A 12,863-nucleotide genomic window follows, 5' to 3' on the forward strand; every position below is an offset into this window, starting at 1 on the left:
GTCTTGTGAAGATGGTGTATGATGCTGAGCAGGGAGAAAAGGTGAATACTGGACTCGCTGGCTTACTTGTAGGTGGAGAGCGCGGGGTCCAAGAGGTGTGTGATCGAGTGAGGTTCCAACCTCACTCTTGTTAAATAAAGGCAAGTACAGAACATAGACATAAAGTTACGAAGCAGCGAGGCCGGGTTACCTCCATGAGGTAGCTGATGAAATGGCGGAGAGTGCATATTTGCGCTGGCCTTAAGTATTGCCTCGCTGATTGGACGGCAGAACAGGTGAGGAACCAAGGCTCCGCCCACAAAACACCCGCCGCTCAGCTGGATCATGACAGGGATTTCTTCTAATCTGGATCAGACTGAAGGATAAACTGATCAGATTGAATAACTCCTATGAAAGAAAATGACACAAATGTCTGTTCAGATCATTAAACATCAAATGAATTAGACGTTCAAAAACACAAGTCTGGCCATAACTTGGGACAGAAGCAGATATTTCGAAGATGAGTCACTTTTGGTGGAAAACGGAATCGGTAACGCTAATCTTTGGGGCCCACCTATAGACTGTACAGAAAAGATGAAGCTAACTTCCAGGTCTGAAAAGTGAAGTGCCTTACAGGGGCAACTCCTCTGGATGTAGAAAGACTTACAGTTGTATGCACAAAAGAACGTGCACAAATCACTTTTGTTCTTAGCATTGATTTGAATCAATCTAAATCAACATGCTTGGCTTGCTGCTGTAGTCTGCATACTCCTACATTCCCATTTCCCCATATGAGGAAACATACGTACCTCAAGGTGAAGTGGAGAAAATAGTGAAAGCCTGCAACACTAAAAAGGAAGAGAGCAGCGGAAAGTCTGACTGATGAAAGAGATACTGTATAATTGTGTCTGATGAGGAAGGCACATTTCCAAAGTGTTCCCTAAGATGTGATGATGGTTAAAAATAAGGTGAGCTGAAATACTTAAAAAAACTTAGACTTAAAAACAACTTTTTCCACTGAGACAGTCGCTGTGGATTAAGAAAAAAAGGAAGAAAGGTCGGTCTCTTGCTAGTTTCATTGGCCTCGAGGTTGAAAAAAGTTATCTTGGGTCTCTCAAACTTTGTTTCATGAGTGGTTACTTAGAACTGAACTGGATAGGACTCATGGCAAACTCTTCACAACTTTCAAGTGAGTAAGAGTTAAGAATAACACTGGCTGACATATGACCTGGCAATAAATAGGGAAGAGAGCCTGGAATGACTGGAAGCAACCAGCTGTCAGCCTCAAAGTGATGCGAGATGAGCGAATCAATTCCAGTGTGCACACGGCTTGTTGGTCTGTTATGCACAGTCTGAGGTGCCCACATATTAAATCTCCTCAAAGTCATTAATACAGATACAAGCTCTTTGTCCATCTGTTTGAAATGCAGTGAATCCCCTCTCCGGTCTGCTGATATGGACAGGGAGATTTTGTGTTTCATATAGTTCAAGTTATTCTGCAGCAGAGTAACAATGGTAATAGTGGTATATAGTTCAATGAAGGTAAATACAGAGAAAATCATTAGGGAAAACCTGCTGTATCCTGTGAGGCAACTTATCTACTTACTGAGAGAAAAAAAATACAAATGCGAAGCCCAGAGTCTACAGGGGTGGCTCCAAAACGGACCAACAAACAGAGAAATGTACTCAAGAGTGGCTCTAAATTTAGTGTTTGAATATTGCTGTTCATCGGTCCCCATGCAGCTTTAGAGAGTATGAGCCTGAGAAGATTTTACCAAGTAGGTAAAGAAGTACAAAGAGGCAAAATCATCATCAAATCAAATCATTTCTCGCATTGCACAAGTACAGTTACTGAACTCAACTCTTCCACATAACATTTCTACACATGAGATGTGCTGCAGAACGAGCCACTTCTGTGTAATGACATGTTATGTATTTCTGTGTGTTACTGCAGAGTTTAGAGAGCGATTAACCAAAGTGCCCTTGGTCTTCCCTTGTAGATTACAGATTGTATTTACAGCACAAAAAAAACCCTCATAAAAATGGAGAAAAGTGTAAATGAGAGAGGCAAAGTGAATTTTTTTTCTTTCTTACAGATTACTCCTTTATAATGTATAAATGTTACTATTGTAACTGATGTAAACTTCGTAAGCATATACCCATGAAACGGATGGAAATGACCGTGCGGTCCTTGTAGTGTTCAGCCGTTGTTTCACACCGGACATATTTTGGAAGCGGCACTGCAACCATGGACGAGGTGTCCCAGCGTGTTTTGGAGTATTTGACTGAAGTTGAAGAGGCAGCTGAAGATGTTCTCACCACTAAACAGCAGGTAAATAAATACTGAGTTGAGGACGGCCACACGGGAGGATCGTTATGTACGTTACAGAGGTATGCTAACGTAGCCAGTGACGTCAGCTAGCTAAGTTGTCAGCTCATGGATGAGACAAAAACACATTTTTTGTCATTTAAAAAAAAATATATCTTGACACATTTTTTGATGTTTTGTGACAAATTTTCTCTCTGGATACCTCAAGGTATCACAGTAGAACTTAACAGTGGGCAGTTTGACTCGGGGTGACAAATTCCCGGCGCTCAGGTTTCACTGTCAGCTCCTGTCATCGCTCATCACCAAGATGCTAGTGGAAACCACTTTAATAATATAAAATACTAAGATATCAAAAATGTGTGGACATTTTTCACAGATACAACTTCTTTGTCAAATTATGAAGCTGCTATTTACAATGAAAGATTTTGTTTTGAATTCCATATCAAAGCAAAATAGATGTACATTCACTGGCGGTCTCATTGTTTGATCCAACTGTGTATATATATATATATATATATATATATATATATATGTGTATGTGTATGTGTGTGTGTGTGTGTGTGACATACTGTAATATGTTGCTAACTAATGCCGTCTGTTGTTCTTCTAGATTGTGGACCTGGACACAAAGAGAAACAGGAACAGGGAGGCACTTAATGCACTGAAACATGATGTAGCAGATTCAGGTGAGTACCCTCTCCCAGCAGAGCTGTGCCACAAAAAGAGTGAAACAAGAGAAGCTGTTAAAAGCACAAAACCTCACAGTGAAAGGAGAGCCAGGTGTAAAGTTTATTTTATGTGTGTTTATGCATGGAATGACATAAAACGCTGCTCACATTTGCAGAGAAAGTCAAGGTTTGCTTGGGAAGCATGTTTATCAAATTCCCCAAAGCCAAGACAAGAGAGATGATTCAGAAAGGTAAAACATTACCAAGTCATTGAATCTTGTACATATACAATTTTATTAAGAGCACATCACCCTAAACTCTTTTGATCTTTGTTGTGGTGTGTAGACCAGGAGCAGCTGGACAAAGAGATAAATGATCTTCGCAAAGGGCTGAAAGCAAAAGTGAATCGTCTCAATGAGATGCAAGGTAAGTAAGCTAGTGGCTTACTATAATAATACCTGTTAACAGTTAACCTGTTTAGTTGCAAAATGTTCCTCCAGTTATTTCTTTTTAGTACCACTTAGAATTCCAGCCTTTTGTTGCCCCGTCCCATCATGTGTTGCTGCCATCAATTTCAAAATGAGCTAATATCTTTCATGAAACGGTAAAATGTGTCAGTTTAAACATTTGACCTGTTTGATATTTTATACTGTGAATAAAATGAAACAGAAGGCAAATCAGGCAAACAATTAGTTTTTATTCACACTTTACACAGTGTCCAAACTTTTTTGGAATTGTGGTTAAATTGAATGCATCACTCTGAGCAGATGTTTGTAATGTTAATAGTATTCCACACATAGAAAAGTATTTAAGACACGCCAGTTGATTTGTGTCATCATCATAGTTAAATATGAAGAATATATGAAGGAAATCACTTTCATTCTGGTTGTATAGAAAAATAGAGGCCTCGGAGGCTCTTACTAGTACCCAGAAAGAAGCAATCCAGAAAGTCTATTTGAAAGATAGATTTGATCATAAACTGCGATTGGGAAAGAACCAAACATTGCACACAATAAAGTTCAATCGATAAATTAGATTTTATGAGGGTCCCTGGATCACAGCCTCATAAAATGCCAAACGGTTTTAGAAGGTGTGCAGTATGTTTGGGATCTTTCACAACCACTAACACCCAAACCAACTCTGAACACAGAGACACTGTGCTGCATTTAATCCTTACATACTGGTCATATTTTCATACCTAGTCTGGTCTGGGTCCAGAATATCTTCATAATGAGCGTCTACACCAAATTTTCAACTACAGATTGGTTTTGGAAGTATAAATAGCTACTAATATATTTTATATATTTTATTAGCACTTTACTAGTCCCTAAGGACCCCAAAGCACTTTACACGTTCAGTCATCCACCCATTCACACACATTCACACACTAATATATTTTAGGTCATTTTAGGAAAATCAGAATGACAGAATGACACAGATTAAATAGTCATTTAGGTTTGAAGCAGTCATAAGTCAGTGTAGCAGATAGCAGGATGTGTGGAAAGTCTGAAAACATAATCACATTTTTTAAGTGTTTTATGTGAAGTCGGATTTTAGTAAATGCTGTCTGTAAAAAAATAAAAAAAATAATGCCATGACATCTGGAATATTCCTGCAGTCTCCATAGCAAAAATGTCTTGTCTGGTCTCCAGTAACTTATGTTTGTACAGGAAGTGCAGTGTTATCTGATGGAGGTTTCATTGCTTTGATACATCATTAAACTCGCAGAATTTCTCCCAGTGGTTCTGTTGTTGGAAGCAGGAGAGGAAACTGAATCCAATCTGCCTTCAGTCAGATACCTTTAGATTCAGAGGAATAAGCAGGGAGGGGTTATGACTCAGTCATTATTCCTGTGGGAAGTCCTTCATATTATTACTGGGAAAAGTCCTCAGTCACAGTGATCTCCGTTGTTCTGTTCCTACGACTACATTTATTTTAAGGCAGTCTTATATGATCTCTTAACCTTTTTTTGTGTCTTACTGTTGCAGGAAAACCTGAGCTGAGAGGCTACAGTCTTTCTCCTCTGTCCACTGATGAAATCAGAGCTATTAACAGCCTTTTAAAGAGATGACCGGAATTCAACAAATCAATGCATCTGGGGACAAATGCCACATGTTGACATGTTGACTGCAGCACTCAGTTGTTCAAATAGGAGCACAATGTGCCAGAGCTTCAAATACACATTTGTTAAGATGAGACACACACACAAATTACAGTAGGAGGATTAGGTTGAATGATGGCTCGAATGTCAGCTCAGCCTGGGAAAAGAGGAGATTCGTTGGTGTGGTTAGAACTTTATCTTACTAAAGTATATTTTATACAACCATATTAAAGAATGGAAGAAGTTCATGGTCTTCCCAATTACTTCTTTAAACAATAATCAGGTTTTTCTTTCTGCAGAGAGCTTTACAGTTCAAAAACAGGTCCAAACACTCAAAAGATCTTCTGAATTTACTACCTGGAACCAAACCAGGTCTGCCTTTTAGTATAAAGCTGCACGTAGAAACAAAAAATGCCAAACCATATAGGAGAGAGAGACCTGTTCATTATTGACATGAGAACTGATCGCATTTTAAAGCTAATATGGAAACCAATACAACTCCCATTCTTTCTAATGCCTAGCAAGAGCTAACCTCACTGATTGAAAAGAGAATTTCAGTTGTGTTGAAGTTTTATGTGACCTCGGTTAACACTTTCCAGGTGAATTTATGGTTTCAATTCCTAGTTTTAACCTTTTTCTTTTCAAATATAACATGATTTTTATTGTAAATTGAGTGAAGAAAAACAGGATACGCTTTAGTGTGTGTGATCGGCAAGTTGATCGACCTGCTCAGTTCGAGGAGTCGCAACAAGAATTTGAGAACTAGTAGTTGATGTCACCACAGACAACTTTTATATACAGTCTTTGGCTGTGATGTATATAATCCATCCTCCAAGCTAATAAAAGCTTGTAACATACACACAGGCTTTGTGTTATTCCCCTTATTGCATAAATAATTCAGTATCAGCCCAAAAATTCACTTGCTATCATGGGCAATTAAATGATTTCATCTGAGTCTTCCCAAGTCCACTGCACTATAACGCTTGATGTCAAAGACTAGCAGAAAGCACCGGATCTTAACTCCTAGCTCAGGTCTCAGGTCCTGAGGAGGCGGTGGATCCATAATGTTTATCTTGTAAGAATTCATCCCCTTATTCACACTGGACTTATGAAGATCTCTTTCTTATGCATTTTCAGGGTAGTTTAAATGATTGTGGACAAAGTCAACAGCTTAATGGAATTACAAATTCAGAGCTCATCTCAAGTCACAGCAATAGGCTCATGTTGACACATCGAGGGGCATTTAGCAGTTTCTTTTTGGGGGGGTAATAGTTCATAATACAGCCTGGGACTAAGGGCATTTGAAATTACAGTGTAATTATATCTACCTTCAAATACTTAAAGGTATGCACATTAAAATAAGGGGGTAACAAGTCAGGTTTTTTACAGGAAATAAATAAATTACTATAAATTTAAGTACTGTATCCGGTCTTTAAGTGATGATGTGATGAACCCTGCTTCCGGGCCCAAACTACTCTGCGTTTAATAAGGCTGTTGTGTTTTTAACATGTTTTAATGTTTTGTATCTTGTTCTATTTAATCTCAACAAGCCCCTAAAAACAGTCAGTGATCACTGTCGGCCTCTTGGTTTTTATTACCGCTAATCATTTTATAGCTCAGTTTTTAAAACCTTCCGATGTAACTACAGCCCAGCCCATGCAGCAGTATATTAATGACTAACCTCGTATTGTGGATGGATTATCTCAGTTGTTCTCCTGACTGAAGTTTGGTCCGTTTACAGCAGGGGTCCCCAATCTCAGTCCACGAGGGCCGGTGTCCCTGCAGGTTTTAGATGTGTCCTTGATCCATCACAGCTGATTTAAATGGATAAATTACCTTCTCAACATGTCTTGAAGTTCTCCAGAGGCCTGGTAATGAGCTAATCATTTGATTCAGGTGTGTTGACCCAGGGTGAGATCTAAAACCTGCAGGGACACCGGCCCTCGTGGACTGAGATTGGGGACCCCTGGTTTACAGCATCCTGCCATGCGATTGCATTTGTCCCTAACCATCAGAGTTAGCGTTCATCCTCCAGCTTCACTGTGTTTATGCTATGCTAACATAGCTGTGTCGCTAGCAATCACGTAGCACATCATTATATACCAGCTAGCCCAACTTCAGTAACCCTACAAACGTCACTGCTGTTTAGTTTTCTGTCTTCATTTATGTCGGAAGTGATAGCAGAGCTGTACGTTTGAATTTTTTCAGAAATCTCTCAGTCAGAACATGAGAGATGCTCAGGTGGAAAACTAGCGAGCTAACTTCCTGCTAACTTCTAACTCCATTAAACTTCATAAATTCTGTTTTCATGGATGCCTGGATGTTAAACTTAATTGTTACACCTGGTAAAGCAGCAACGCTGATCATTTTATTAAAGATGAAAGAATTTAGACAGTTTTTAACTCTCAGTGATGCCGCAGTGTTCGTTTGACTTTGGGACCTGAAGCTGAGTTTGGGCCCAGGCACGGCTAATGATGTCAGACTTAAAGACCGGATAGGTAATTTTAAGTAGTGTGCAGAAAAAGGAACATTTTACATCTTACATTTGATAGGGATTCAAGATCACTTTTCAGGCCACAAGCCACATTGTGGAGTGGATTAATGTTCCCCTTTTACATCTTGACTTTTTATAATTTCATCTTTAATACTCATTATGCCAATTTTCCTCTTATTTTACGCATGTAAATGGGAGAGGGAGTGTTTTCCCTTACCAATTAAAACAACAACAATACAATCGACACTTTCAAACCTTATAATGTTGGAGCCACACTAAAGCATTGTATGACCTGCACCCCCAAAAGTACAGTATGCTTCCAATGTAAGAATGAGAAATATTTGTTTTTCTGCAAAGTTACCAAGAAATTACTCAGTGCTGAAAACTACTTACAGTATAATTTGTGTTAGGCGGCACGGTGGTTAGCAATGTTGCCTCACCATCTGGCCAAGGCCTTTCTGTGTGAGTTTGCATGTTCTCATCGGGTCAGCTGGCTTCCTCCCACAGTCCAAAGACATGCGGTAGTGGGGTTAGGTTAACTGGTGATTCTAAATTACCCATAGATGTGAATGTTTGTATATCTCTATGTGTTAGCCCTGTGTCAGACTGGTGATCTGACTCTCGCCCTTTAGTAGCAGCCCTAAGTTATGCAATACTTGAAATTACTTAAACAGTACTTAAAATTATTTACATAATAATTTATGGCTCCATGTCAATTGCTAGTCTTGGTAGCCAGGGATCGGTCCGCCAGGGCCTCCACTCCTGGCCGCCCGGCACACAATGCACCCTAAGGCGCCTCCTGTGGGTCGTGGGCCTGCAGGAAAATGGCCCATGTCCCTTTTTTGGGGTGTGCCCGGCCGGGCCCCATGGACTAAGACCTGGCCACCAGACGCTCGCCCTCGGGCACCCTCCCCAGGACTGGCTTCAGGTCGGGGCCCGGTAACCCTATCCCGGGTCTTCTGAATTGCTCTTTGTCTGGTCCCTCAGCTCTCCCTTAGAGATGGGGAGAAAAGTTCAGCCATCTGGGAGGGGCTCAGAGTAGAGCCGCTGCTCCTCCACATCGAAAGGAGCCAGTTGAGGTGGTTCGGGTATCTGACAAGGATGCCTCCTGGGCGCCTCCTGGGTGAGGTGTTCCAGGCATGTCCCATCGGGAGGAGGCCCCGGGGCAGACCCAGGACACGCTGGAGAGATTATATCTCTCGGCTGGCCTGGGAACGCCTTGTTGTTCCCAGGCCACAAGCTGGAGGAGGTGTCTGGGGAGAGGGAATTATTTCTTTGTTTCCTGTTAAATTCAGACTTGCTTCCCCTTTTTTTGTGTGCCTACTTTTTAGTATTTGTAGGTAAATATAATTATGTTGTAATTTCAAATAAAATGCCATGGAATTCCATTTAATTACAGGGTAATTACACCCTTGATCGCCAGCTGTATTGTACAATTTTAACTCTTAACTGCTGGTGCTTTTTTAAGGTGGACCCTCGAGGTGGTGCTGTGGACCGCAGCAGCTGAAAAACAAATTCTCTAGAAATTTGTAATGAAGTATTTTTTGGGTAAGAACTGTTTATTAGCCTTAACCATCTTTGCCTTCTGGAAATCTCTAAAAGCCTTACAGAGCAACAAACATAAATGGAAAGATGAGCAAATACATCCATAATGTCAATAAATCTGTAGCTGGTTAACAGTAAAACAGGAAGTTTAAACTGTGATGGATGTTTACATAAACAGTTTGGATTGTAGTGTTTATTTGGAAAAGAAACTTTGTGCCTGCACACTGCATCCGAGGTCACACTGCTTGTTTATCACTCAGGAATTAAAGATCGTACAGTATGACTCATCTGAAGAGAGTTTAGATGTATTGAAAAAACACACATACACAACTATACACAGCAGCTATACAAACTTGCAGACCAGCCAAAAAATATCCATACATATATACAAATACATTTATTAAAAGAACAGTAATCAAGAGGAGGAGATGTTAATGCTGGTGTGAAGGCTTTGGAGGCAGACAGTGAATATGGGCTCTGTCACTGCTTCTGATTAATTTTTTCCCAATAAGTAAAACCTGAGAGTTTGACACACTTCTCCTATAAACAGCAGCAGCAGCACCATCAATCTTACTTGCATGTCACAGTTAGAGCTGCTGTTTATTGGAGAAGAGCTTCAGTGCAGTGAGAGTTGGGCTTCCTAATGCATGTTTGTGAATGGAGGCTGAGGCCTGCACACAATAAAAATCATAATAACATAATAATTCTGAATATGTGTGACACAGAATGATTAAATAGTAAACTTAAGTATGTACTTTCAAACTTGTATTCTTTTTTTTTCTGTAAATGGTTTAAGCATGCATAAGCTTAATTTAGTATCAGAACAGTCACTAAACATCAAAACTTAAAAGAACTATATTTATGCCGTGGAAAGAAATCAATCTAAATACATTCTTAATAGGAATTAAAATGATCAACATGAAAAATGCTGTACATAAGTTTAGCATTTTTAACTGGGACTGGGTCAGAGCAAAGATGTATTTCACAAGCAAGGATGCAGCATCCACCAAAATATATCTACTTTTGTCTTCAGTTGTGTTGTGAAGAGTACTTAAGTAACGCCATTCCCCCCAGAAGAAGCCAGTCCATGAATGCATCGAGGGGTTGCAGTAAGGTCAGAACAAAAGCAACTGATGTAGCGATCCCAGGACTTTTTATCCAGAATGAGCAACAAAGGAAAGACTGAAAGAGAGATTATGAGTAGTTCAAATAACATGTGATGCCTTCCCTTCGTTATAGAAGTGAGGACTATGAAGATATGTTAAAATAAAATACATTTTTGCTTTGGACAGTTATCTTATGTCCTTTCTCTGTGGTGTTGACCAAAGTTATGTAGACTACTAAAATAAAATCAGTTCTTGTAGTTGAGGTCAGAAGGTGGCACTGCAGAGTCAGAGTCTGCACCCACTGCCTCGATCGATGGCCTTCATACAAGTAATAACATGCCCTGTAATTACTGATTCACAACAGAATACTATTCAGTTTTCGTTAGGCAATTCTGTAACATTTATAATCACGGGTGGAAATTACAGTGAGGATATGGAGCTCCTCCTATTGTGTTAAAAAACAAAAACGTTATGTGTATGTAATGTATGTTAAATCATCAAATCATTCACATTCAAGAGCTTTTTTTGGTTTTGATCATGAGCATACCCTGACTGGCTGTTGGACCCGTTTGTGAAAAGCCCTTTAACTTCAAACACACCTGCCACTCCGAAAGGACAGGTGACAGCGCTCAGACAAAAAAAAAGAAAAGAAAAGAAAAAGAAAATGTCATCACTTCACTGATGGAATACGAATAAAAGAAGCCAAAACAGGAAAGGCTACCTCTGAAAATATAGTCTCTACTGCCTGCTTTCGGAAAATGGGAGGTGCAGATTAAGCCAAAACACACCAAAGTGCTCAGTGATGTTACTTTTAGTACACGCAGCCTAGTAAAGCGTGGTCACTCAGTAATGTGTGTTCGCACAGCACAAACACAAGAGCGAAGAGATGCCTTTATGTGTGGAGCACTCATTCTTTAGTGGGGCACTGATTCCTTCTGTATTTTGGTGGAAAGTTATTGTGCTCTTAAATCTTTCTTAGTATCCAGTCTTAGAATAAATGTATGCACACACAGGTTTGAAGCTTTTGTACAGCTGCTGGGTTTTCATGTGTTTTCTATTATCTTAGTTTTCTTCAGGTGAGACATACTTTACATCCTTAGACGGAATCTGAATGATAAACACCCACTGTGCTGACCTGAGGCAGAGGGAACAAAATGAATAACAGCATTGTGGTTTAATTCCGTCGTCTGACATGCTGCTGAGCACAGGGAGGACACGAATAACCCGAGGCAACCGGAGAGAAGAAGAGGGAGGGACAACAGCGGTCACGGAGTGTGTGTGAGGAGGCAGAGGTGGTGGTTTTGGTTCACTCTCTTCTCTGACTTTGGTTGCGTGCCACCGCGCTCAGGCCTGAATCCAGCTCTGAGTGATGAGTTTATGAGTCAAAGGATGGGAACCTGCTGATTGTCTCAAATGTGAGACAATTATACCAAACGAGACACGCGATGGAACCGAGAAATGAAAGTGACACACTGGCATTCTGAGCCGATGATTGATTATACAACCACGCTGTTTGCCTCCACCAGACTACAAGAAGAAAATTAATCACACCCGAGAGGAATGAAAATAAATCCATAAACTATGTGTAAATTATAGTGGCTTTGACAGTTCGGTGTGGAGCTGTATCAAAGGCCAACCCTGTGGCTCTAATTGTGCCTTAGCTACACTGACATATTAATCACAGTTTGCAGGTTAGCCTCGTGTGCTCCAGAAAGCGGCAATGTTGCTGCAACATTTGGATTAACACATTCAACAGCTGTCACTCTCTGGGAGCGGACTTTAATTTATCTGCTTTTGAATTCAAAATGTGAAACTCTGAACTACCCACGTGGGTATGCTACGAGTTTTCCTCGGCATGTTAATTGTACATGCGTGTGTGAGGCTACGGTTCCTTCCTGCTGCGAGCCTGAATTGGTTAATAGCTTTCTGGAGAAGAGATCTCATTTTGCTGTCATTCCCACGTCATCCTAACCTCCAGCGCTGCAGTGATGATTTACTGAAGGCTGTCCTTAAGTATAGAAACAATATGTCCCGTCAGAGAGGTGAAAGTGCAGGCAAATCTGGAGGATATGACTCAAATGTCATGTGTGCGGTAGAGATGCTTATTTTGACAGACTTGGCTCAGAGATGTGTTGTTGACTTGGCAGAAGAGACTTCGTTGCTCAGCTGTCGCTCACAGAAGCATTCATGCTGTATATTACAGCATAACATTTTTCACAACGGCGATGAAAGCTCATCTTACGAAAGCACGGGCGAATAGAACAAAGGAAGTCAAAGCTTCACACACCTCATGCAGCATTTAGACAAAATGCTTCAAAGTGAGGGGAAAAACCCCGCAGGTTTAGCCCTGATCATGACCTCAGATGAGTTTGGAATAAAACACTCAATCGTATGTTGCATCAGTGTTTTGAGTCCCCCGGTAAAGCAGAAAAGTGCTATATAAGAAACCAATCCGCGTACCATTTACCATACACCACAACCTGTCACAGCAACTGTGAGAAATTATTATGTTGTTGTGGTAATTCAAGTTTAGCTTTATGCTGTATATTATTGCTAGCATACAGGGTTGGTATTTGAAGCTAATTATATCTACAAAGCTTGTCTTTGAAGCGCCACTCTTATCAGTGTGCAGTAGTGTTGG

The 12,863-nt window shown here is 40.4% G+C and overlaps 1 protein-coding gene across 2 annotated transcripts; it reads left to right on the forward strand.

Annotated features, from left to right (window-relative positions):
* The first annotated feature begins 2,153 nt into the window (after positions 1 to 2,153).
* On the forward strand, positions 2,154 to 5,936 carry pdrg1 (p53 and DNA-damage regulated 1). Of its 2 annotated transcripts, none has more exons than XM_003446484.4 (5): positions 2,154 to 2,311; positions 2,919 to 2,994; positions 3,153 to 3,227; positions 3,322 to 3,402; positions 4,965 to 5,936. In XM_003446484.4, the coding sequence occupies exons 1-5, from the start codon at positions 2,228 to 2,230 to the stop codon at positions 5,045 to 5,047; spliced, it is 399 nt and encodes a 132-aa protein (XP_003446532.1). In that variant the 5' UTR covers positions 2,154 to 2,227; the 3' UTR covers positions 5,048 to 5,936. The 2 variants fall into 2 exon arrangements, with proteins under 2 accessions (XP_003446532.1, XP_005452278.1); XM_005452221.3 differs by having other exon boundaries at positions 2,235 to 2,370.
* Positions 5,937 to 12,863: the final 6,927 nt, after the last annotated feature.

The sequence above is a fragment of the Oreochromis niloticus genome, linkage group LG5 (assembly GCF_001858045.2).
Source record: "Oreochromis niloticus isolate F11D_XX linkage group LG5, O_niloticus_UMD_NMBU, whole genome shotgun sequence".
Classification (NCBI taxonomy): Eukaryota; Metazoa; Chordata; class Actinopteri; order Cichliformes; family Cichlidae; genus Oreochromis; species Oreochromis niloticus.

Bases quoted from the DNA above. Each gene is read 5' to 3' on its own strand.
- pdrg1 (XM_003446484.4), top strand. From the start codon at position 2,228: ATGGACGAGGTGTCCCAGCGTGTTTTGGAGTATTTGACTGAAGTTGAA. The intron at 2,312-2,918 runs GTAAATAAATAC...TTGTTCTTCTAG, and splicing joins TTCTCACCACTAAACAGCAG to ATTGTGGACCTGGACACAAA. The intron at 3,228-3,321 runs GTAAAACATTAC...TGTGGTGTGTAG, and splicing joins AAGAGAGATGATTCAGAAAG to ACCAGGAGCAGCTGGACAAA.